A 27094-nucleotide genomic window follows, 5' to 3' on the forward strand; every position below is an offset into this window, starting at 1 on the left:
AAAAATACAATTTCATTTTCATCAGTCAGCACTTAAATCTGGCATTTAAAATGAAAAATTTCTTGTTGTACACAGATACATTCTTCATAGACTAGAGTTAAACAGTAACTTTGTAAAGGAAAACTTGATTTCCCTTACCTCAAGTTTGGTATGAATTCTTTGGGCTTTTTTTCTTTGCTTCAAAAATATTTTTTTAATTTTAATTTTTAAAAAGAAACTACTTTTTGTAATGTTTTTAGAATTTTAGAAGCATTGAGAAGGTAGTAAAGTTTTGATATATTGCCGACCAAGTTTCCCCTATTAACATTTCATGTTTGTATGGTATATTTATGACAATTAATGAGCCAGTATTGATACATTAGTGTTAACTAAAGTGCATACCTTATTTAGATTTTCAGTTTTTATCTAACCTCCTGTTTCTGGTCGAGGATCCCATACAGCAGGGGTCCCCAAACTACGGCCCCGCATGTGGCCCCCTGAGGCCATTTATTCGGCCCCCCTGCCACACACCTGGAAGGGGCACCTCTTTCATTGGTGGTCAGTGAGAGGAGCATAGTTCCCGTTGAAATACTGGTCAGTTTGTTGATTTAAGTTTACTTGTTCTCTATTTTAAATATTGTATTCGTTCCCATTTTGTTTTTTTACTTTAAAATAAGATATGTGTAGTGTGCATAGGGATTTGTTCATAGTTTTTTTATAGTCCGGCCATCCAACAGTCTGAGGGACAGTGAACTGGCCCCCTGTGTAAAAAGTTTGGGGACGGCCCTGACCGGTTGGCTCAGCAGTAGAGCGTCGGCCTGGCGTGCAGGGGACCCGGGTTCAATTCCCGGCCAGGGCACATAGGAGAAGCGCCCATTTGCTTCTCCCCCCCCCCCTTCCTCTCTGTCTCTCTCTTCCCCTCCCGCAGCCAAGGCTCCATTGGAGCAAAGATTGCCTGGGTGCTGGGGATGGCTTCTTGGCCTCTGCCCCAGGCGCTAGAGTGGCTCTGGTCTCCGCAGAGCGACGCCCCGGAGGGGCAGAGCATCGCCCCCTGGTGGGCAGAGCATCGCCCCCTGGTGGGCGTGCCCGGTGGATCCCGGTCGGGCGTGCCGGGTGGATCCCGGTCGGGCACATGCGGGAGTCTGTCTGACTGTCTTTCCCCGTTTCCAGCTTCAGAAAAATACAAAAAAAAGAAAAAAATTTTGGGGACCCCTGCCATACAGGTTACCACATTAGGTTTAGTCATCATCTCTTTTTAGGCTCCTCTTGGCTGTGCTAGTTTCTCAAATTTTCCTTGTTTTTGGTGACTTTGACAGTTTACAGGAGTATTGGCCATGTCCTTGTAGAATGTCCCTCAATAGGGAATTATCTGATGCTTTTCTCATGATCAGACTGGGGTTGTGGGTTTTTGGATAAGAAGACCGTAGAAATAAATTGCCGTTTTCATTACACCATATCAAGAATGCATACCGTCAGTGTGTCTTATCACTGTTGATGCTGACCTAGATCACCTGATTAAAGTAGCGTTTGTCAGGTTTCTCTACTGTAAAATGATTGTCCCCACACTTTTTCATACTGGACTCTTTGGAAGGAACTCGCTGTACACAATCCACACTTTTTAGTCAATGATATCAGTATGGACTCATTTATTTTATTCTTTGGATTACAATCCAATACTATATTTTGTTGCTCAAATTGTTCCAGCTTTGGTCATTGGCAACTCTTTTAGTTGGCACATCTGTCCTTTTGAAATAGCTCCATTGTGTGTGTGTGTGTTTTTTAAAGCACTTCCTTACTTTTTGGCACCAGGTTCATTGTGTATATTTCCTGCGCCTCCCAGAATCAGCCATTTCTCCAAGGAGCCCTGGTTCCTTTTATTATAGAATGATATTAGAAACCAAAGTCTAACCTCATTGCTACCAGGGTGTCATTGCTTCTAGGCATTCTAAGGCTGACAGAGTAAAGAAATATGTGTGTATATATGTATCTCTGAATTTTTTCTGTATATAACCGTCTATATTAAACTTTCCAACTTTAATCTATTACTACATGGATCACTCTAGCCTCCTCCCTTCGCTTATCTGTAAACTCCCACTCCAGCAGTGAGAAATCTGGCTCCTACCACCTAGTACCCACTTACCTAATTTTTCAGTTCTAAAGCACATGTGTAGCGGTGTCAGATTGTTAACCCCACACCTCTGTGGGAAACAAGGGACTGGGTATATGTACAGTTTCTTTTGCTTTTAGCCATACAGACTTGACTCATTTCCAAAGTTACTTAGGTATTTAGGTCAGCACCTTTTCCCCCACCCTCTTCAGTGGAGTCGTTTCATACATTTATAATACAGCTAGATTGTTTTGTCACATTCAACCTACCATACTGGGAACAACCCAACAACCTAAATTTTTTTTTTTTAATTTTGCATCTGTTAAAGTTCACTCTTTGTGCTGTAAATATCTATATGTTTTGACAAATGCATAGTGTCATTGTTTTCTGTTTGCGTTTTATTTATTTATTTATTTATTTATTTATTTTACAGAGACAGAGAGAGGTACAGACAGACAAGAATGGAGAGAGATGAGAAGCATCAATCATAATTTTTCATTGCGACACCTTAGTTGTTCATTGATTGCTTTCTCATATGTACCTTAACTGTGGGCCTTCAGCAGACCGAGTAACCCCTTGCTCAAGCCAGCGACCTTGGGTCCAAGCTGGTGAGCTTTTGCTCAAACCAGATGAGCCTGTGCTCAAGCTGGTGACCTCGGGGTATCGAACCTGGGTCTTCTGCATCCCAGTCCGACGCTCTATCCACTGCGCCACCGCTTGGTCAGGCACATTTTATTTATTTTTATTTTTTCATTTTTTCCAAATAAGAGGAGGAGGGATAGAGAAAACAGACTCCTGCATGCGCCCCTATTGGGACCCACTCTGCAATGCCCATCAGGGGTTGATGCTCTGCCCATCTGGGGCCACTGCTTCTTGCTCGGCAACCAAGCTATTTTTAGTGCCTGAGGTGGAGGCTCCAGGGAGCCATCCTCAGTGCCCAGGGCTGATGTGCTCAAACCAATCCAGCCATAGCTGTAGGAGGGGAAGAGAGAGCAAGAGAGAAAAGGGGGAAGGGGAAGGGTGGAGAAGCATATGGTCACTTCTGTGTACCCTGACTGGGAATCAAACCCAGAACATCCATACGCCAGGCCAATGCTCTACCACTGAGCCAACTGGCCAGGACTTCTTTTTGCATTTTAAACATATATATATATTTTTTTTTTTTTTACAGAGACAGAGAGTCAGAAAGAGGGATAGATAAGGATATACAGACAGGAACAGAGAGAGATGAGAAGCATCAGTCATTAGTTTTTCATTGCAATACCTTAGTTTTCATTGACTGCTTTCTTATATGTGCCTTGACCATAGGGGCTACAGCAGACTGAATAACTCCTTGCTCAAGCCAGCGACCTTGAGTCCAAGCTGATGAGCTTTTGCTCAAACCAGATGAGCCCGCACTCAAGCTGGCAATCTCAGTGTCTTGAACCTGGGTCCTCCACATCCCAGTCCAATGCTCTACCTACTGCGCCACTGCCTGGCCAGGCTAAACAATACTTTTTAAGAAAAATGGTTGGAGATAACAGGACAGCAAATCTCAGAGGGAAGCGGAGAGGAAGTTAGAGGGAGGGGGGCAAAGAGTATATAAATAGGGACACGGGGGTGGGGGTGAGGATGTTACATTCAGTAGGACGCTTGAATCCATGTAAACACAAATTAAAATGAATAAAAATTTTTAAAAAAGAAAAGAAAAATGGTTGGAGTAAGCTCTTTTTAATTTCTAATTTTTCTATTAAAAAATCCCTAAAATATGTGAATGGAAATAATTTCATACTTACAGAAAATTTCAAAAATTTATGTATAAAGTAACACCCATTTATGTATCTCCCAGATTCACCTTAAACACTAAGGTTTGATTAACAAAGGTTACAGTCCTATAAAAATGGAATAAACTATAGGTAAAATCTAAATCCCTTTACCTACCACAATCTTTTCTCTATAGACTTCAGTGCTTATTTTGCTATTTTGATTTTCAATTATTTTTAATTTACTTTGTCCTTATTAAATTCAGATGAAATTTTGTAGACTAGGTAATCAGGAATGTAGTAGTTTCCTTAGTATTTTGAAGCTCTCATTTTAAGAAGCTATATGTTATAGCATACAAATTTTTCATGTACCTTTGTGTTAATAAGCAGTTTTTGAAGCTTATTATTATAGACTTCAGTATCTGGAAAGTTCACCTCGGGCCCTGGCTAAGTAAACTGATCTAGGAGAATATATACTGCTCACAAAAAGTAGGGGATATTTTATAGCTTCACATTTGTTTTGAAATATCTCCTACTTTTTGTGAGCAGTATAATAAAGGACTTTATTCAAACATTTATTTATTATTATTATTATTATTATTTTACAGAGACAGAGAGAGAGTCAGAGAGAGGGACAGACAGAGATGAGAAGCATCAATCATCAGTTTTTCGTTGTGACACCTTAGTTGTTCATTGATTGCTTTCTCATATGTGCCTTGACCATGGTCCTTCAGCAGACCGAGTAACCCCTTGCTCAAGTCAGAGACCTTGGGTCCAAGTTGGTGAGCTTTGCTCAAACCAGATGAGCCCGCGCTCAAGCTGGTGACCTTGGGGTCTCAAACCTGAGTCCTTCGTGTCCTAGTCCCACGGTCTATCCACTGTGCCACTGCCTGGTCAGGCTATTAAAACATTTAATCAGTTCTAGTCCAGCTTCTGTGATGCAGTAAGTAGTGATATGACTATATGCATGAACTTTAACTTCCTTCAATTCTTTACTTCCTTTTATAAAATGAAGTAGTTGGACTAGATAATTTTGACTCTTTGTAGTGTTACAGTGGATTTGTGTATTTGTAGAAGCTGATGGCTTTGAGCCAGAGACAGCATTCTATTGATAATTTAGCAAATTTCTTTCATGATAAATAATTATTTTTAAAAGTGGTGTCAGTAAATATAGATGAGTGAGTTTATGCAAAAAGAAAAAAGTTATGCATGGTTTAAAAATATAGAAAATATCTTCTTAATATTAAGTGCATTTTAACAGAATGAGTCACTGATAAGTACAGAATACTGTTTTGCAATTTTGCAGTAGTAAAAGCATTCTGTTTATAAGTCTTACCCTTCTGATCAGCTTCAAACAAACATTGTACATTACAGCAAAAAATTAATGCTTTTAACCTGACCAGGCGGTGGCGCAGTGGATAGAGCGTTGGATTGGGATGTGGAAGACCCAGGTTCGAGACCCCGAGGTGAGGTCACCAGCTTGAGCGCGGGCTCATCTGATTTGAGCAAAAGCTCACCAGCTTGGACCCAAGGTCGCTGGCTTGAGCAAGGGGTTACTCGGTCTGCTGAAGGCCCGCGGTCAAGGCACATATGAGAAAGCAATCAATGAACAACTAAGGTGTCACAACAAAAAACTGATGATGCTTCTCATTTCTTTCCGTTCCTGTCTGTCTCTGACTCTCTCTCTGTCTCTGTAAAAAAAAAAAAAAAAATGCTTTTAGAAATCAGGAAAATTAATAACCTTTTAATTTTTCAAATAAAACTATTTTTAGAGCAATTTTAGGTTCACAATAAAGTTACTCTTTTAAAAGCAAGCAAGGCCCTGGCTGGTTGGCTCAGCGGTGGAGCGTCGGCCTGGCGTGCGGGGGACCCGGGTTCGATTCCCGGCCAGGGCACATGGGGGGGGGGCGCCCAGTTGCTTCTCTGCCCCCCCTCCTTCCTTTCTGTCTCTCTCTTCCCCTCCAGCAGCTGAGGCTCCATGGGAGCGGGGATGGCCCGGGCGCTAGGGATGGCTCCTTGGCCTCTGCCCTGGGCGCTGGAGTGGCTCTGGTCGCAGCGGAGCGGTGCCCCGGAGGGGCAGAGCATCGCCCCCTGGTGGTCAGAGCATCGCCCCTGGTGGGCGTGCCGGGTGGATCCTGGGTCGGGCGCATGCGGGAGTCTGTCTGACTGTCTCTCCCCGTTTCCAGCTTCAGAAAAAAAAAAAAGGCAAGCAAATATTTTCTTTCATTTTTTTTTTTCTTTTCTTTTAGAGAGAGAGACAGGAACATCAAGCTATTCCTGTATGTACCCTGACTTGAGATCGAACTGGCAACCTCTGTGCTTCAGGACGGTGTTCCAACCAACTGAGCTATCTGGCTAGGGCTTATTTTTTATTTATTAATTGATTTTTAGGGAGACAGAGGAAAAGAGAGAGAGGAGAGGGAGAAGGGAAGCATTCATTTGTTGTTCAACTCAGTTGTGCATTCATTGGTTGCTTCCCGTGTGTGCCCTGATGGGAGATTTAACCTGCAACTTTGTCTTTAGGGACGACACTCTTGACTGACTGAGCTAACCGGCCAGGGCCACAAGAAAATATTAATTTTAAAAGTTTCATTTTTTTTTAAGAAGTTGGATCTTTGATATCTAGTATTATTATTCATTACTTTTAGTAGTTACATTTTCAGAAGTTTAGAAAATCTGCTCGTATTGCTATAGAAACAGTATAGGAAGTATGCTTTTGAGAGTTATATGCAGCCTTAGAGATCTTGTATGGGGTTAAAGGTTGAAAGGAGATTGTTTTCAATACTTTTGTCCTTGTGTTGCTGAATTGCATTTTCAGATATAGTATTTTAAAGTATACTTATAGTCAGTTCTGCTCCGTCGTTCATGTTTAAGAGCAACATTAATGCTCTTAAACACATTGGTCCAGTTTCATTTTAAGTGACTGAATTTTATTGAGGTGATCGCAGTTATGTGATCTGGTGAGCTTTACGGCCATCCTGTCACAGTTCAGCTCTGGTCAAAATGACTAGCTGAATAGAGATGGAGAAAATAAATTGTTTTGCTTGCTTAATTTTCTATGTACATATCATAGACTTGTCAATAGTACTAATTCATCCTCAGGTTCTCACCTAATAATCTTAATAGTTTTTTGATATGTTTAGATGCATCAGGTATTTTCTTGATTTCATTTAGAAGGTATGGTGATCTTTCCTGGCTTTCTGATCTGTTCTAGAAGGTTGCTCTCAGGGCCTGCTGGTTAGCTGTCACCCTGAGGTTTCCTTTCCTGGTCATTTGAATTGAAGTGCACTTCCTTGGGTTACATCTTTCTGTCTTGGTTGCTGCCTCATTTTCACAAAACACACCTTCAGTATTTTTCTGAGGAGGAATGTATGGGACTTCTGTGTGGGAAGCATTTTCCTTTAGAATTTTGAAGGCATTTGTTCCATTGCCTTATAGATTCCACTGTTGGAATTAGGAAGCCTGAAGCCAATTATGACCTATTCTTAGATGTGGCCTTCTTTCTCAGCTTTTAAAAGCCTCCTTCTGTCCTTGGTTCTTAAATTTCATTATGTTGTACCTTGGTGTAGATCTATTTTCATCCATTGTGCCAGGTACTTAGTGGGCTTTTTTGCTCTGGACTCTAATTAGACTATGAGAAATGGGAAATTTTTTAAAATATGTATTTGATTTTGCTCTGCTTTGATTTTTTCCCTTCTCTCTTTGGTTCTTGTGCTTCTTGTACCAATTCTTCACATTTTTTTAACCTCGTCTTTTTTTAATCTTTTTCTCTTTCTATGAATTTTGCTCAATTTTATCGTTTTTTGATAATTTTAATTTCTGTTATTTTTTTTTAAAATGTCAGTAGTTCCTTTACTTGATATTTTATGTTTTACCAAGATACTTTTTTAGTACACTTCGAGATGAGACATTGTAGGCCTATTAATTTCATGCCCATATTTTTAATACATTTTTGTTTAGAGCGTGTAGGTATTAAAATAATTATGATATTTGGCAATTGAATATATGTATATAAAACTATCTATATTTACAACTCTACTTGACTATAGAGTGAATCTCTGTAGTTATATCTAATCCTAACATCCTTCCATCTGTCTCTTTAATTTTTATTGAATTTACTGGGTTGACATCAGTTAATAAAATTATATAGGTTTCAGGTGTATAATTCTGTACTACCCCAATCTTTTGTAATTTTTAATTTTTCAAACTCCTCTAAATGTTCTTCTTTTTTTTTAAATAGCACCCAGTCCTTGTTTTATGGTTCTAATTTTTTTCTCTTGTTTCTCTGAGAGTATAGAAAGTTGTTTCTCTTTCTTTTTTAAGTTTTCATCTTCAGCGTAATTGTTTCCTCTGCATTGCATTTACTGTCTGCTTTGGCCTTTATGACTTTTTATGTTAGAACCTTTCTTTTGGTGCACAGTGCCCTTTGCCTGCTTGGTTTCGGTGCACGGTGGGTGCCCTTTGCCTGCTTGGTTAGGAGTGCACGGTGTCCTTCGCCTGCCTGGTTTTGGTGCCCGGTACCTTTTGCCTGCTTGGTTGGGAGTGCATGATCTGCACAAGGAGTTTGGAAGCTACTCAGGATGCTTAATGGAGTATCTCACTGAGGCTCGTATGGAGTGTGACTTGACTAGGCTTTTTCTTTGAGTGACACTGTCTTTAGGTCTTTACTCGGGCTGGTCAGTTTCCCCAGAGAACAAGCCTGGTTGCCAGTATTCTGGGAGCCGAATGGGAGAAGCAGGCTGGGAAATCTCAACATTTAGTGTATAAATCTCTGTTTCTTTTTCCTGATATTCTACCCTTCTCCTAAAACTGTTCTCTAGCCTGTCCAGCTCAGAAATCTGCTTTACCCTCTCCAGAGAATAAACCTCTAGTCTTCTAATGGGGATTGTGGTAGCCGTATGTATTGTATTTAACTGTATCTCAACGTTTCTTTCTGCTTTTAAGTCTCGCTTTCACTCCTGCTTCCAGTCCGTGGTGCCACCACGTACTGAGTGTCTGGGGCTGTCGTGCAAGACAGGTTGTTTTTCTGCTTTCAGGGTTGGGGTTTCATTTTCTTGGGTCTCCTGTGTTCGTTACCAGCTGTTATCCTGCTTCTAACTTTCAGGATTTTATTGCTGCTTCCTCTTCCTCCTATTGTCTTTGTAGTCTGTTGCCTTAAAATTAACAAAACTTTACTAACATTTACATTTAAGAGCATTTTGGAAAGGATAAGAGGCAAATGTATTTAATCTTTAACTGGAACATTATAAATGTAATTATTTTTTATTATCCTTTTTTGTTTAATTACAGACTTAATGAGGTCAAAAGCACCAGTTATGTATACTGTTGTGTCCTCAGATCCCATGCCAGTTATGGCCTGACATGATCATTGAGTGGTACGAAATTAATCTAACTGTTAAACACTTGCATAATGGAACATGCTGTGTGATGATGGGGTAGCAGGAGCGATATGAAATGTCTAATCACTCTTGGCTTTCCTTTCTTGCAGGAGAAGGGGACCTCATGACTAGGCCTAAATTAAGGCAGGCTCACTTGAGTAGAATACCTTGTTCCACCATAATTTCTGCCCTGGCAATGCTCTACACCAGGTGGTGGTGTTGTCATCCTCATTGTCATAGTTGTAGTTGTCATCATCATTGTAAGCAAGCATAGCTTTGGAACTTCTCAGCCCGACAGTGAGCTCTGGTAGCGGATGGGCTAGCAAAGCCAAGCAGGCTGCATGCAGTCAGCACATGTACCATGGTTGTAGGCATGTCCCTGTCACTTTCAGTGTCTGTACATTTGACTTCACTGTCCTTTTAGTGTAGAATATTCCATTTTTTGGATATGCTAGTTGGTTGTTTTTAATAAATATGAACTAGGTTAAAATAGCATTAGGAGTCCTGGCTGGATAGCTCAGTTGATTAGAGTGCCATCCTGATATGCCAAGGTAGTAAGCTTGATCCTTGGTCAGGGCACATTCAAGAAGCAGCCAATGAATGCATAAATAAGTCCACGTCTGGCTGTAGTCAACATGTGCTAATAAGATATCCATGATGTGCCGCTCATTGTTAAGTGCTGGGTGAATACAGCCGTGAACGATACAGAGGTCCCAGGTGCAGAGAACTCAGTCTACATCACGAACTCTCTGACAGACTCCCTGTTATTCCCCCTTCCTGAACTGAAGTGAAGTGGAATTGAAGTGAAGTACTGTTTAAATTTATCATTTTTTAAAAATTTTATTTATTTATTTTTAGAGAGGAGAGAGAGACAGAGAGAGAGAAGGGGGGAGGAGCAGGAAGCATCAACTCCCATATGTGCCTTGACCAGGCAAGCCCAGGGTTTCGAACTGGCGACCTCAGCATTTCCAGGTCGACACTTTATCCACTGCTCCACCACAGGTCAGGCGAAGTGAAGTACTGTTTAAATACAGAAACATACACAGATTATAAATGTACATCTCAGTAAATTTTCACAAGTGGAAGATACATTTAACTAGTACCCAGATCAAGAAACAGCATTGCCAGACTCAGGCTCCCTTCAGGTGCCCTTCTGGGCACTCCCTCTTCAGGGTAACCACTCACTGGCATGGTAGGTTTTCCTGGGTGATCTTTCTATAATCTGAGTACCTAAGAAACTACTTCCTTTAGCATTTTAGTGCAACGGTATATAGGAATAGTGCTTCTGTCAGTAGAGTTAATAAAAAAATTATTTGTCTTTGTTGACAGATGTTGAGCCTAATAATTGTATATAAAGCAGCATTTAACAAATCTCATCAAATTACATTTTTAATGTCCAAAATTATCAGCCTAAATAGTACTATTATGGCTTAAAGTAACAACCAGTCTTTTTAGTAAATTAATGAAAAAAAGAAAAGGAAGTGTCCTTTCAGAAACATTAAGGGAAAATAGTCACACATTAGTGTGATCCTGGCATATAGTGCTTAGGAAAATTTCACTGAATGAAATATTTAGGCCCTGACTGGTTGGCTCAGCAGTAGAGCATCAGCCTGGCATGTGGAAGTCCTGGGTTCGATTCCCAGTCGGGTCACACAGGAGAAACAACCTCTGCTTCTCCAACCCTCCCTTTTTCTCTCTCTCTCTCTCTTCCTCTCTCTCTCACTCTTCTCCTCCCACAGCCATGGCTCGAATGGTGAATGGTTCAAGCAAGTTGGCCCAGGCACTGAGGATGGCTCCATGACCTCTCCTCAGGCACTGAAATAGTTCAGTTGCTGAGCAGTGGCCCCAGATGGGCAGAGCATCACCTGGTAGGGGGCTTGCTGGGTGGATCCCGATCAGGGCGCATGCAGGAGTCTGTCTCTCTGCCTCTCATTTAATTTAAAAAAGTAAATAAATGTCTGACTATCCACGAGGAAGGTTGTTGAGAGCTATGACAGAAGAAAAGCAGTGGCGAGAGTGGAAAGCTTGAATCACAACGTAGTATTCAACATTTCATGTAGCAATCAGTCTTCTTTCTTCCCTTACTCAGTCCCGGCAAACACGGATCTACTTTCTGTCTCCATTGCAGGCTTTTCTGGACATTTTATATAAATAGGATCTTACAATAACATGTGGTTTTTGTGACTGGCTTCTCTTAGCATAATGTTTTAAGTTTCACCTATGTTGTATCATGTGTCAGTCCTTCATCCTTTTCGAATAGGATGGATTATTCCTATCCATCCTTTTGTATGGATATACCTTATTCTGTTTATCCATTCATCAGTTGATGAACATTTTGGTTATTACAAATAATGCTGCTGTGAACATTCAATGTATGTGCTTTTCTGTGAAAATAGGTTTTCAGTTCTCTTAGGTATACAGAGTAGAAGTGCTGGATCTGTTTGTAACCCTATGTTTAACGTTTTTGGAGGGATTGCCAAACTTTTTTACAGTGGTTGCATCACTTTCCATTCCCACCCGATGTTTATAAGGGTTCTACTTTCTCCACATATTCAACAGTGCTTGTTCTTTAAAAAAAATTTTTTTTGGCCATATTAGTTGAGTATGAAGTGGTAGCTCATATTTTTGATTTGTATTTCTCTGATGACTAATGGTGTTGAGAATCTTGTGTAGGAATCGTGTTGGCCACTATATTTTTTACTCTTTAAAAATTAGATTGTCAGCTTGACTGGTGGTGGTCCCCCCAAGGTCACTGGCTTGAGTGCTCATTTGGCTTAAGCATAGGATCACCAGCTTGAACATGGGGTCACTGGCTTGAGTGTGGAATCATTGAAATGATCCCCTGGTCACTCTTGAAACCAAAGGTGTCTGACTTGAGTGAGAGGTCACTAGCTTGGTTGGAGCCCCCCTCTCCCGCCCGTCAAGGCCTGTATGAGAAAGCAATCAGTGAACAACTAGGGTGCCACAACTATGAGTTGATGCTTCTCATTCCCTTCCTGTCTTTCTCTCCAAAAAAACCCAAAACCCCCCCAAAACCCAACACACCACAGTTCATAGTCAAGATACAATTAAAAATATATAGTCTATATGTAATAGAAGGTTCATAGTCCTCACAAACTTTGTTTCTGAACAACAGTAAAATAGCGTACTCAGTTATTATGGAGTAGCAGAGCCAGGGCTAAAGAAATGTGCTTGTTTACTTTCTGGTAATTATACTGTCTCAGTGGGTAGGATTTAAACAGTATGCAGAAGTAGTGGGTTGGTAATGAGAGGTTTAAAAAATAGCATTTTAAGGTGAAAGTTTTATAAATTAACTCTAAAATTGGAACTGGTAAATAATATTCAAATTTAGAGTTTAGGCCCTGGCCAGATAGCTCTGTTGATTAGAACATTGTCCTGAAGCACAGAGGTTCCGGTCATGACACATGCAGGAACAGATCAGTGTTCCTGTCTGTCTGTCTGTCTGTCTGTCTGTCTCTCTCTCTCTCTCTCTTTTTCCCTCTCTCCCCCTCTCCCCTGTCCCCTTTTCTTTTCTTTTCTTTTTTTTTTTTTTTTTTTTTTTTTTTACAGAGGCAGAGATAGACAGGGACAGACAGACAGGAACGGAGAGAGATGAGAAGCATCAATCATCAGTTTCTCGTTGCGCATTGCGACTTCTTAGTTGTTCATTGATTGCTTTCTCACATGTGCCTTGACCGTGGGCCTTCAGCAGACTGAGTAACCCCTTGCTGGAGCCAGCGACCTTGGGTCTAAGCTGGTGAGCTCTTTGCTCAAGCCAGATGAGCCCGCGCTCAAGCTGGCGACCTTGGGGTCTCGAACCTGGGTCCTTCTGCATCCCAGTCCGACGCTCTATCCACTGCACCACCACCTGGTTAGGCCCCTCTTTTCTTTTCTCTCTAAAATCAATAAGTAAATATTAAAAATTTCACAAAATTAAAGCTAGAGTTTAGGCCAGTGGTTCTCAAAGTGTGTGCCAGGGTGCACTAGTGCACCATAGAAGATTTCCAGGTGCACCCTGTGGTATTCCAGAGAAATGTGTGCCTGTTGGGGACCAAAAAACCAACAGAGTTTTTGGAGTTTAGATTTTTGGGGGACAGAGGTGTGGGGAATTGGTTGTAAACTGACAGTCTGCCCAACCCCCCACCTCACTTGCCTGATTAGGTTGCATAAGGCTGTTAAGCTGTGGTGCTGGATTGTTTACACTACCTTCCATGTTCCCCAGAAAGACTGGAGGCAAGTCTCTTCTATCCTTTGTTTGGTATAAAGTTAAGATGATATATATGGTGGGGGTTTTCTGCACTCAACACAAGAGTAAAAAGAGAGGAACTCTTCAGTATATTGACGAGGAAATGAGAGTTTGCCTTTCAAATATATGCCCAAACATTGAAGAAATCGCTAGGACACATCAAGCTCATGTTTCTCATAAACACAAGAATGAAAAAACTTAACACATTCACACCAGGACCTGCCAAATTTACTAATCTTACTAAGAATGTATCTAGCTATATAAAAAGATAACTTTTTTGTCGTTTTTTATTTTTTAACCCCTCTTTTTTACAAATTCTAAAAAGCATAACAAAAATGTTTTTTAATGTCAGAATAAATTTAATTTTGTCGTATTTATTTCATTTAATTACCATAAAAGCACACTTGGACTTTATATTTTTTCTTTAATATTTGACTTAATTATTATAACATATTTCTCAGAAATTTGTATATAGTGCGCCTACAATTATTTGTAGGATTTTAAATTATTTTATTTATTTTATTTTATTGTTTTTTTACAGGGACAGAAAGAGAGTCAGAGAGAGGTATAGACAGACAGGAACGGAGAGAGATGAGAAGCATCAATCATTTTTTTGTTGCGACACCTTAGTTGCTCATCCATTGCTCTCTCACATGTGCCCCAGCCGGGGGCCTTCAGCAGACCGAGTAACCCCTTGCTTGAGCCAGCGACCTTGGGTCCAAGCTGGTGAGCTTTTTGCTCAAGTCAGATGAGCCCGTGCTCAAGCTGGCGACGTCGGAGTCTTGAACCTGGGTCCTCTGCATCCCAGTCCGACGCTCCATCCTCTGCGCCACTGCCCGGTCAGGCTATTTGTAGGATTTTAAATGCCCCCTAACTTCAAAAAGTTTGAGAACCACTGGTTTAGGCACTGGTCCAGGATTTTCTGAGATTTATGAATAATCACTTAAAGAAGGGATTAAAACTTGAGAATTTTGTATGTTTTAAACCTGTACAGTTTATTAACCAATGTCATCCCAATACAGTAAAAAGTACAACTGAAAAAAAAATAACTTAGAATTTTCTTGCTGATTAAATAGGACTCAACCAAGAAAAACAGTAGTGAGCAGTGTACAGGCACTTGAGCTCCATGGACTTTGGGCAGATTCAGCATTATTTGCCATATGCTGGTTGTGTTCATATGAATTATGTGGTATATTTTGATACCTCTCTTATGCATAAGGATTTAACGGTGTTTTCCTTCTGTTGTCTAGTAGGGTTTTTGTTGTCCCGTTCTTAGGAAATAGAATTCAGTGAAGACTTTTTTTTTTTTTTTAATTTCTGAAGCTGGAAACGGGGAGAGACAGTCAGACAGACTCCCGCATGCGCCCGACCAGGATCCACCCGGCACGCCCACCAGGGGCGATGCTCTGCCCCTCCGAGGCGTCACTCTGCCGCGACCAGAGCCACTCTAGCGCCTGGGGCAGAGGCCAAGGAGCCATCCCCATCGCCCGGGCCATCTTTGCTCCAGTGGAGCCTTGGCTGCTGGAGGGGAAGAGAGAGACAGAGAGGAAGGAGGGGGCGGGGGTGGAGAAGCAAATAGGCGCTTCTCCTATGTGCCCTGTCCGGGAATCGAACCCGGGTCCCCCGCACGCCAGGCCGACGCTCTACCGCTGAGCCAACCGGCCAGGCCCAGTGAAGACTTTTAAGTGCCTTTAGTACTGCCATTGGTACAATTATAAATGTTGCTCCTTACTTTTTAGGCCTAATCCTAGCCCTGGCTATGCTATTGCTTAAAAATAGCTCTTTTCTAAATTGAAAATTATCTTTAGAGCTATTTAGGGGAGGGTAGTGAGGAAGTCTTCTTGCTGGGATGGGAACTCAAATAAGAATTTAAACCTGTAAGATATATCTTTAAATTTGTGAAATTTAAGTTTGCTTCTATCAGTAACTAGAGCTATGAGTGATTTCTGTATAGAAGATTCTTTGTCGTTTAGCTAAAACATATATTTATCCCTAATAGCAATAGTACAGATAGGCTACAGAGGAATATAGTAAAAAGGAAAACATCCTTTATTTTAGATGTGCTATATTTCATAGGCAAAACTAAAGGGCAAAACATTATTAACACCTATTTGTAGGTAAATATTAAACAATAAATCGGGGTAATCAAGGTAAGAGGTGTGACAGCAGATTGTGATAAATCTAAAGTGAAAACGTGGTCATGTTTTAGGGTTCTGGGAGCCATGACAGAGTCTGTTCAGCATTGAGGGGCGAGGGAGGCAGTCTGGGCTGTGGTAAGGAGAAAGCCATCTGAATATTCAGATTGTTGGGTTATCCTATCTTAGTGATGGAGATAAGGTAATTATAGGTAGTTTTGTATTAAACTTAGTACTTTATATAAAATGCATATAAAAGTACTAAGTTATATAATTCTTTTTGGAAAAAGAGCCATTTTTACTTATTTAGAATTAAGTAAAAATGATCAAAATTGTTAAACAAAAATACATGACAGAAAAGAATCCAGCCCCCAACAGGTATTTATTATCTGCCACAGTTACACAATATAAGGATCCCCCCACCCAATAGCCAGAGCAGGGAGAGAGAGCGGACTATCCCCCCACTTTTCAAACCTGCCTCTCACAGTATCCCCCTACAACCAGGATTCCATGACAGGTTGTACTCAGGCTCCCACTGACCCAGTTGATAGAAGAGACTGGGCATCTCGCCAACACTAGCCCCAAAGTGGCAGTGACACTTATTTTCTGAGAGAGCCTCAGGGGAGAACCTGAAGATCCCTGAGCCCCGGGAATATGGCAGGGAGGACTACACAGGAATGATTCTCAGGGACAGAAAAGGAGACCCTTAAAATACATTTTGGAACCAAATAACCAATTTTGTAGCCTTAGAGATGAGCCCCACTCCAGTTTCAGTGCACGTGCACCCTCCCCATTGTTAGTGTACCTGACTTGTTTGGCTGGTAGAGTCAGATTCATGGCCATAGATGTCCCTAAAATGTAAAAAGATAAACAGTGATTCATTTGTTTAGCAAGTTATTATTTACGCAGATGGTGGTCACTAAATACTTTTAAAAAAACTTTTCCCATTGACAGAGAGAGAGAGAAGCATCAACTCATCCCATTCAGTTCCATTTAGATTGCTTCTTGTACATACCCTAACTGGGGGTCAAACCCACAATCTCAGTGTATCAAAACTACGCTTTATCCACTGAGCCAACTGGCCAGGACTACTAAATACTTTGTGAAGGTGAATGCCTCTTTTCCTCCCACATTGCGGTATTTTCTTTTAGATACCATTCTTTACAGAGCCTAAACTTACCGCCAGTGAAACAGAAAGCAATCCTGTATAGTTATGTCCTGGTGTCTTCCCCGTACAGGGAGCCTCTGTAGTCAGAGTGGGTATTTTTTGTTCTTTTTGTTTTCAGTTGGAAATAATATTAATATGTGATTCTGAAGTGGTGAATTTTAATGGAGCAAAAAACACCACTTGTAAATGTTTCTTTTTTGCTCACCAAAGAGAAAATGGGGGTTTCTGAGAGGATTGGAATTTCTTTGCTGTGTTATCTTTTACCCTGATGTGGGATGATCAAATTTCTCATTTCCAGGTTGCTAGGAAACAGCCATCCTATCTTGTAGATAATGGCATTTTAGACCTCTTTATTCTTTGGTCCTCTGTATTTCTTAGAATTGTCATGCTTCTTTTCTAAAACTTAAATTATGCAGAAGCAACATGATGATTTGACCAAACTTAGGAAATATAAAACAGGTCAAAGATATCAAGCTGGGTTTAAAGAACACTGCAGGATTTAAAGAACATTACTAGCTATTAAGGCAAAATTCTTGAAAAGTCCTTATTTGCCTGATTTTGCAGCAGGTTCTCGCTTCTTTTCGTGATAGTCCCAGGACACAAAAGTGGTGAGGTGGGAGTAGACTGAGAATGCCCTCTCTAGAGCTTCAGATCATGTTAAATGTATTACAGGCCCTGGTTGTCTGGCTCAGTGTAGAGCATCAGCCTGGCGTATGGACATCCTGGGTTCAATTCCTGGTCAGGGCACACATGAGAAGTAACCATCTGCCTCTCCCCCTCTTTCTTTTCCTTCTCTCCCTTCCCCCTCCTGCAGCCAGTGTCCCAGTTGGTTTGAGTGTCCACCCTGGGTGCTGAGGGTGCTGAGGATAGCTCGGTTGGTCCCAGTGTCAGCCACAGGTGCTGAGGATAGCTTGGTTGCTTCGAGTATCAGCCCCAAGCAGGGATTCCTGGGTAAATCCTGTGCGAGTCACATGCAGGAGTCTGACTCACTATCTCCCTTCCTCTCACTTAAAAAATCCAAGTGAACTGTAGCTTTGGGAACTCTAAATAATTTACAAATTTGGTGACCTAGGAACATTGGCTTTATTATAGCTATTTTGTCCATATGTCTTCATTTTAAAAAGAAAATCCATCTTAAGTTATAATACAGTTATTTTGGGAATGTTTTCAAGTTTAACATTAGATTACAAGGGTTTAAAAAATGTGATCAGATGCTAGATGTTGATGGAAATTTGACACAGGGACTCATTTGAAATTGAATGCTTTGTAGTATTAATCAGAAAAGTTTTGTTAGCTTCTGATTTTGAATAGCATAGGGATTGGAGAAATGGTTGGTTAAAATGTAATGAATTAGGGAGCTCTACTTAATGTCATGACAGGTCAGGCTCTCTGTTTTTCTCTCTCAATTCAAGATAGAGGGTGTATTTTACAATTGGTTTAGTTGGCTGTATGTATTATGATGATATACAGCTGGGACCCAGACTCCCTATGAATACCCTGTTATTGCTTTACAGATTGATTCTCATTCTCATCCAGTTTATCTTTTAAATGAGCTGTAGTCTATTGTCTTTGGGAAAATGAAATCAAATGCCTTTGTTCTGTGAGGAGTTGGGTAGGCTAGCCATACTGGCAATGGCAGGAAGATATACTTTCAGTGTGAGTTAAAGTAACTGGAACTGTAGATTTGATTAGCAAGAAAGTTGCTGAGATATATTGACAGAGGTAATAAGTAGAATTAGGTAGAATTTTATGTTTTTGTAAATGTCTCAATTTAAGATCTCATTTTTATGCACATACTGAATATAATGGTAAACCTTGGTTTGCTGTGATTTGTCTTTGTCTTAACAAACTATTATTATTATTAAATTATTTTTGTAACTTAAAAAATTATATAAGTGGTCCTGGCCGGATAGCTTGGTTGGTTAGAGCATCATCCTAATATGCAAAACTTGTACGTTTGATCCCTGGTCAGGGCACACACTGGAACAGACTGCTGTTTCTGTCTGTCTCTCTACCTTCCTGTCTAAAATCAGTCAATCAATTTTAAAAATTATACAAGTGATAATTTTCATTACAAAAAATTAGAACATATGTATAAATAACAACAAAAAAAGAATCCCTTATGATCACATCACCTTAGATAAACAGTATAAACTATAGAAGTCTATCATTTTAAACCTTCTTTCTTTTAAAACCAAATTTTATGATGCATACTGTTTGGTAAATTTAGCTTTCTTTTCCATGTGACAGTATATAGCATGAATATCTGTTCAAGTCATCAGATTTTCTTCATTTTCATTTTTATGGCTGTTTAATAAGCTTTTATGAGGGAACTGTCATGAGAGGAAGAAAGAGAGAGAAGCATCAACTCAATGCTCCACTCAGTTGTGCATTGATTGTTTTTCATGTGCCTTGACCCGGAGATTGAACTGAAAACCTCAGGATCAAGCCGGGGACCCCAGGCTCGAACTGGCAACCTCCATGTTCTGGGTTGATGTTCTGTCTACTGTGTCACCAGTGGTCAGGCAAGATGAATTTTATTTAATGTTTCCCATGAGTGGGATTTAGGTTGTTTCTAATTTTTGCTGCAACGGCATTTATTATAGTTACCTTTTTGCCTCTGATTATTTCCTTAGAGTAAATTCCTGGGCGTAGGATATTTTGCAAAGGATTTGCACATTGCCAAGTAGCTTTTCAGAAAGACTATTTCAATTTTCAGGTTCTTCTCTATCTTACTGGTTTTATACTTGCATTAAAACATGAAATTTTTATTTAGTTGCAGAATGAGGAAGAGCCTGGAGAGCCGGTACAGGTTGTAGGAGACGCGCCTCCTCCCTACAGCAGCATCTCACCAGAGAGCGCAGGTAGGTACCGGACCGGCGACCACTGAGCGTGGAACGCACTCAGCCACAGCCTTTTGTCTAGTGTGTGTTCCCTGATGTTTGCCTTTGCCTCGGCGTTCCTTTAGGTAGTCATTGACATTATAGTCATTTTGTGGCCTGAGGTGGAGAAAACTCATCTTACTGTTCTGGAAAACAGGTCAGACCCCATTTCATTGTGGCTTTTTTTTTTTTTAATTTTCTTTTCTGAAGCTGGAAACGGGGAGAGACAGTCAGACAGACTCCCGCATGTGCCCGACCGGGATCCACCCGGCACGCCCACCAGGGGGCGATGCTCTGCCCCTCCGGGCGTTGCTCTGCCACCACCAGAGCCACTCTAGCGCCTGGGGCAGAGGCCAAGGAGCCATCCCCAGCGCCTGGGCCATCTTTGCTCCAATGGAGCCTTGGCTGCGGGAGGGGAAGAGAGAGACAGAGAGGAAGGAGAGGGGGGTGGAGAAGCAAATGGGCGCTTCTCCTGTGTGCCCTGGCCGGGAATCGAACCCGGGTCCCCCGCATGCCAGGCCGACGCTCTACCGCTGAGCCAACAGGCCAGGGCCTCATTGTGGCTTTTTTATGGAACTCAATTTCATTCCAACAGACTTAAGATAAAAGAAGTAGAAATTCAGGATCTAGGTGATTACCTGATTTTTGCCCTTTTTGTAGTTTCCTCATTAGCTGTTTTGCTCTTTGTGACTCTAGTACCTATGATGTGGAATATAGTATGTTACGTTTCTTTTATGGTAGTAAATTCTTTTTTTTTTTTTTTTGTATTTTTCCGAAGCCAGAAATGGGGAGGCAGTCAGACAGACTCCCGCATGCGCCCGACCAGGATCCACCTGGCACGCCCACCAGGGGGCGATGCTCTGCCCATTCCTGGGCGTCAATCTGTTGTGACCAGAGCCATTCTAGCACCTGAGGCAGAGGCCACAGAGCCATCCTCAGCGCCCGGGCCAACTTTGCTCCAATGGAGTCTTAGCTGCGGGAGGGGAAGATAGAAACAGGGAGGAAGGAGAGGGGGAGGTGTGGAGAAGCAGATGGGTGCTTCTCCTGTGTGCCTTGGCCGGGAATCGAACCTGGGACTCCTGCATGCCAGGCCGACGCTCTACCACTGAGCCAACCGGCCAGGGCCTATGGTAGTAAATTCTTATTTAAAAGAAACAACTAGAAGTCTCCTCTTGATTCTCTTTTTTATAGGTTGAATGTACCTCTCATAGTTGAAACCCTCCTTAATTACCTTTTGTCTTCCTATATTCCTGTATATCAGATTATCTTTTTAATTTTCACATATATGTGCTAGAAAGGATGGGGACGAAGAAAAAAATCTCAATAATTGAGGACTTTTGGTAACCAGAACTTCCTGATAACCAGTTCTGCTTTAATTGCGGAAAGTTTGCCAGTTTTAGTGAAACCTCTTCCATATTCTCTAAAACAGAACTGAGGCAGAGTGGCAAGTACATGGCCCATGGTGCCACAAATAGCTGAACCCAACCCACTCCTAGGGTGGATAGGCAAGCTGAAGACAGTTTCATACGAGACAGCCTCAGAATCATGTTCAGTACAACAAACACTTCAGGCAGCTCTCATCAGTTGATGTGAGGTTCAGTCTATTGGTAGTGTCTGTGGCCCCAAAGCTGCCATTATAATTCAGAGGAACAGAGAAAATTTCTCACCTCTACTCTGGCCTCAAATTCTGAACCTTGTCTTCTTGTATTAATTAAGGTACTTTTATTTACAAGTATTTAAAACTAACAGTGCTAACTGAAGGTTTTGGAAGAATTCTAGGGTGTCTTATGGAATCAAATGAAGATGACAGAACAAGACTTGGGAAAGAATTGCAGTGCTATTCCCTGCTCACTCATCTCAGCCTAGTCTATCAGTGCTGGTCTTCCATTATTTACATTCAGTGGAAATTCCAACTGATTAGTAAGAAATTGAATTCCTGTTTTATTAATAATGATCAAAGTTCTTTGTATTTATAGGAGGTAATTTTTCCTATCTTAGGTTCTACTTTTTGTAAAAACTTATAACCATTTTAGTTAGCTAGAAATATTTGTCAAACACTTCTTTCCCTTATTCACTGTTATCTCATATTCTTTGTTTAAGATTTTCTTTATGATTTAGAGTTTACAACAGACACAATCTCTGGAAGGTATTCTGTTCTGTTCTATAGTGATGCCTTTTTTCATTGAGATTTGTCGAACTTTTTGACTCAAGAATCAAACCCCCCCTTACTGTCAGATGACACATACTTTGCTGTCAGCATGAGGTCCTTTACCTCTTTCTCTTGTTTTTTTTAATTTATTTTTTATTTTTCTGAAACTGGAAACGGGGAGAGACAGTCAGACAGACTCCCGCATGCGCCTGACCGGGATCCACCTGGCACGCCCACCAGGGGGCGATGCTCTGCCCCTCCGGGGGTCGCTCTGCCGCGGCCAGAGCCACTCTAGCGCCTGGGGCAGAGGCTAAGGAGCCATCCCCAGCGCCCGGGCCATCTTTGCTCCAATGGAGCCTCAGCTGCGGGAGGGGAAGAGAGAGACAGAGAGGAAGGAGAGGGGGAGGGGTGGAGAAGCAGATGGGCGCTTCTCCTATGTGCCCTGGCCGGGAATCGAACCCGGGGCTTCTGCACGCCAGGCCGACGCTCTACCACTGAGCCAACCGGCCAGTGCTCTTTCTCTTGTTTTTATCAGTCTTCCTCTGGGCCTCAATAGCAAATGCCAAAACTTCTTGAGATTGGATATAAAGGAAAGGTAAACTATAGAATAAAGCTGAAGAGCTCTCTTGATTCAAGTCTTCAGGTTTTGTGACATTTTATCTGACTACACAGGGGACTTAGAAAACAAAATAAAACAATAAACCCACCTAACTTTCTAGGTCTCTATGAGCTCTTTTTTAGTTCCAGGTCAGGGAAAGAGGTTTGTAGAGATTACAAGTTACTCAAGACCATTACTTTTTTGTATTATTTATGAACTAGGATTTTCCATTTTTACTTTTTTTTTTAAAGGAATTTTATTTATTTTTAGAGCAAGAGAGTGAGAGACAGGAAGAGAGAGAGAGGGTGAGAAGCACCACCTTGTAGTTGTTTTCACTTTAGTTGCTTATAGATTGCTTCTAATATGTGCCTTGACCAGGGCCATGTCAGTGACCCCTTGCTCAAGCCAGCAGTCTTGGGCTTTTCATGCCAGCGACCTTTGGGCTCAAGGTGGAGAGTTTGGGGATGGTGTGAACGATCTCCTGTTCAAGCCAGTGACCCTGTGCTGATGAGTCCGCTCTCAGAGCCAGTGATCTTGGGGCTTCAAAGTGGCGACCTCAGTGTTCTGGGTTGATGCTTTATGCGCTGCCACCCCTGGTCAGGCCCATTTTTACTTTTTATTTTTTTCAAAGGAAACCTAAAATGGCATAAATGGCCTTCACTCTTCCTTTGTTAAATTAACAAGGTTTATTTATTTATTTTAAATAAGAGGAGGAGAGATAGAGAGACAGACTCCCGCATGCGCCCTGACCGGGATCTACCCGGCAACCCCCATGTGAGACCTTTGCTCGAATCAGCCGAGCCGTCCTCAGCATGCTCAGCACGCTCAGCACCACAGCACCCAGGGCAGCTAGCTGCTCTGTCCACTGAGCAAACTGGCCAGGGCAACATGACTTATTTTTTTAGATAAATGTTTACTCTGTGTATTTATTAGTCTATTTATGAGAAAAACAGAAACAGAATGCAGCATACATGTTGGTGAGGGAAAGAATCACTAACCATTGTTTTGTATATTCACTTTACCTATTTTAAATTGTAATATATGAATTTGAACAGTCTAACAAATATTGGGTTTTTTGTTTTGAATGTACTAAAGAAACTTGAAAAGATTGTCATTAAACTTTTCATGGAAGCTTGAAATCTTATGCACTCTATATGGAAGGATTCCATTTTTAAAAATCTTTTGAAATAGAGAAATAAAAATGTCCTTGTTTTTCCTCAGCTTTAGGTAATAGATGTTGGTTTCATTCATGTATTAAAAATTACTGTGGCAGTTGGCTAATTCAAATTGTACATTTCTGATTTGATTAAAAGAAAAAATTTTATAGGAAGTTATATATGAAATATTTTATAATATATAAGGAATGTGTCTATATATACATGCATATATATGTATGTGTGTGTATGTATGTTGGTTATTTTATTTTTAGTTATAGCATGAGAAAAAATTTTTTTTTGTCACAGAGAGAGAGGGACAGATAGGGACAGGTTGACAGGAAGGGAGAGAGATGAAAAGCATCAATTCTTCATGGCACCTTAGCTGTTCACTGATTGCTTTCTCATATATGCCTTGACCGGGGGCTGCAGCAGACTGAGTGACACCTTGCTCAAGCCAGCGACCTTGTTCTCAAGTTGGTGAGCCTTGTTCAAACCAGATGAACCCATGCTTAAGCCAGTGACCTTGGGGTTTCGAACCCGGGTTCTTCGCGTCCCATTCTGACGCTCTATCCACTGCGCCACTGCCTGATCAGACATGAGAAAGTTTCTTAAATTGAATTAGGTGGTAGCTTTAGTTTTAATAACACATTTCCCTGTATTTTCTTCTTGAAAGCTTTGATATTTTATTTTTCCCATTTAGATCTGCATTCCATCTGGAGTTGTTTTTTCTGTGTAGTGTGAAGTAGCAGTTAAGATTAAGTTGTTTTTCCAAATGGATATCCAGTTTGTCTAGTACCATTCCTCAAAAAAAAAAAAAAAATCTTTTCTCCATTATACTACAGTGTCATCTTTGTCATAAAATAGGGGACCACGTATGTGGGGATCTGTTTCTGAACTCAGTCTTCTGTTCTTTAGTCTATTTATTTATCTTTGTGCCTGTGCCCTACTGTCTTAATTGTGGAACATTATAATCTTGTTTTTTTTTCTTCATAGACAGAGAGAGAGTCAGAGAGAGGGATAGACAGGGACAGACAGACAGGAACAGAGAGATGAGAAGCATCAATCATCAGTTTTTCATTGCGACCCCTTAGTTCATTGATTGCTTTCTCATATGTGCCTTGACTGCAGGCCTTCAGCAGACCGAGTAACTCCTTGCTCAAGCCAGCGACCTTGGGCTCAAGCTGGTGAGCTTTTGCTCAAACCAGATGAGCCCGCGCTCAAGCTAGCGAGCTCGGGGTCTCGAACCTGGGTCTTCCACATCCCAGTCCGATGCTCTATCCACTGCACCACTGCCTGGTCAGGCATAATCTTGATATCTAGTAATGTATATCCTTCGCCCTTTTTGTTCTTCAAGATTGCTTTGGTTCTGCTTGGTCATTTGCATTTCCATGTACATTGTAGAACTGTGTTGTCAGTTTTATAATGTGGAACAAAACAAAACCCTAGAATTGTAGTTGGAATTACATTTAATGCTTGGATCAGTTTGAAGAGAATTGACATCTTTATAGTATTATATCTCCAGTCTGGAATCATGATATACCCCTCCATTTATTAAGATCTCTTTTAATTTCTCTCAGTAATATTTTGTAAGTTTTAATATAGAGATCTTGTATATTTTTTGTTATATTTACTCCTAGGTATTCAGAATATTTTGGTGCTATTACAAATGGTCCATACATAATTTTATTTTCTATTTGTTGTTGGTATCTGGAAATACAAGTAATGGTTTATATTAATTATGGATTCAGAGACTTTGCTAACTTCATATAATAATTTCAGTAGTTTGTAGATACTCTTGGGTTTTCTATATATATAAGGTCTACTGGAAAGTTCTTTCCGTTTTTGGAATAAAACAAAATACAAATTTTTCTTACCGTCAATAAACTTTATTAAATAATATATTTCCACACCAATTCTATCTTCCGAATATGGTCCGAAATGGTTTGCTGAGCTGAATTAAGCCTTTCTGCGATCTCCGATGTTGTCAGAGAAGGATCTTGCTCCAACATGGTCTTAACAACATCGTCATCGATCAAAGATGGTCGCCCAGAACGTGGCTTATCAGAAAGGTCACAATCACCTGTTTTGAATTTTTTGAACCATCTTCTGTATGTCCTATCAGAAACTGTACCTTCACCAAACACTTTCAATAAATTTCTACATGCTTCTGTAGCATTTCTTCCTTGTTGAAATCCGTAAAAATTACAGTGGCGTAAATGAACTTTATCAGTAGCCATGGGTACACTATCGCTTCACACATAAGACTAACATGAATCGACTTTGTTCTAGTTAATTTTCTATGTCAGTATGTATACATTAAGTGATAAAAATAGAGAGGCACACATGCGCCAAATAAACGTGCTTACGTGTCGAAACTTGTGATAGAAACGGACAGAACTTTCCGGTAGACCTTATATAATCATGTCATCCATGATTATTGACAATTACTTCTTCCTTCCTAATTCTTACGTTTTATATTTCCTTTCTTGCCACATTGCATCAACTAGTAGGACTTCTGAGATAATGTTTGATCTTTAATCAAACTTTATGGTGATAGTATAGTGGGCATTTTTGTCTAATTCTGTTATCTTAGGGGAGAAGGCTTTTAATAATTTACCATTAATTGACATTTACCCTAAGTTTTTCAGAAATTTGTGATCCAATTAAGTAAGTTTTCTTTTATTCCTTTTTGCTAAGTGTTTTGTTATTAACAGGTATTGAATTTTATCAAACGCTTTCCTGTCCATGTGAAGACAATAGATTTTTTCCTTTTTTTGTTAATGAGGTGCATTGTATTGATTGATCATTTTAATGATTATCAAATAATTAATAATTTGATATCAAATTACAGTAAAGTCGGAAGTTAATTACAACTAACCAAAAGAAGAAGAAAAAATGGTAATCTTCATAAACTTACAGGATTTTTAAAAAATTGTTGCTTTTTCAAAAATTGTACAGAAGTTTAATCCATTTGTAAATAGATTTTTTTCTAATAATAAATACTGAATATTTTATAGTAGAATTCAATGAGAATGAAGATAGAGCATGAAGGAGAGGAAAGGAAAGCTTTAATGCGGATAAATAATGGTTCTATAATTGACGAGAGACCTTAGGCACACCCAGAAAACAGTCCCTGGGGAAAAGAATTAAAGTGCCAGAATGGCCCCGGCAGAAAGGAGTTTTCACTTCCTTTTAAGTTGATGTCCATGTTTATAAGTGGGAGGAAACCGTGGGACAGGTTTACAAACACACAGGTGAAGCATTTTTAGTTTAAATGTTTTTCTTATGCCATTATTAATATTAAATGCCTTTGTGAACATACCACATAACAATTGAAAAAAGTGTTGCCTGACCAGGTGGTGGCACAGTGGATAGAGCATCTGACTGGGATGTGGAGGACCCAGGTTCGAGACTCCAAGGTCACCAGCTTGAGCACAGGCTCATCTGGTTTGAGCAAAGCTCACCAGCTTGAACCCAAGGTCGCTGGCTCGAGCAAGGGGTTATTCAGTCTGCTGCAGCCCCACGGTCAAGGCACATATGAGAAAGCAATCAA

General features: G+C 40.6%; 1 protein-coding gene across 4 annotated transcripts in view; it reads left to right on the forward strand.

Annotated features, from left to right (window-relative positions):
• The window catches only part of NDFIP1 (Nedd4 family interacting protein 1), a 125497-nt gene that overhangs the window by 77678 nt on the left and 20725 nt on the right, over positions 1-27094 (forward strand). For all 4 annotated transcript variants that reach the window (XM_066342598.1, XM_066342599.1, XM_066342597.1 and 1 more), the window contains one exon: positions 19532-19619. In XM_066342598.1, the coding sequence (XP_066198695.1) occupies positions 19532-19619 (88 nt within the window). The remainder of the gene's footprint in view (positions 1-19531; positions 19620-27094) is intronic.

This window comes from Saccopteryx leptura, chromosome 6, assembly GCF_036850995.1.
Source record: "Saccopteryx leptura isolate mSacLep1 chromosome 6, mSacLep1_pri_phased_curated, whole genome shotgun sequence".
Classification (NCBI taxonomy): Eukaryota; Metazoa; Chordata; class Mammalia; order Chiroptera; family Emballonuridae; genus Saccopteryx; species Saccopteryx leptura.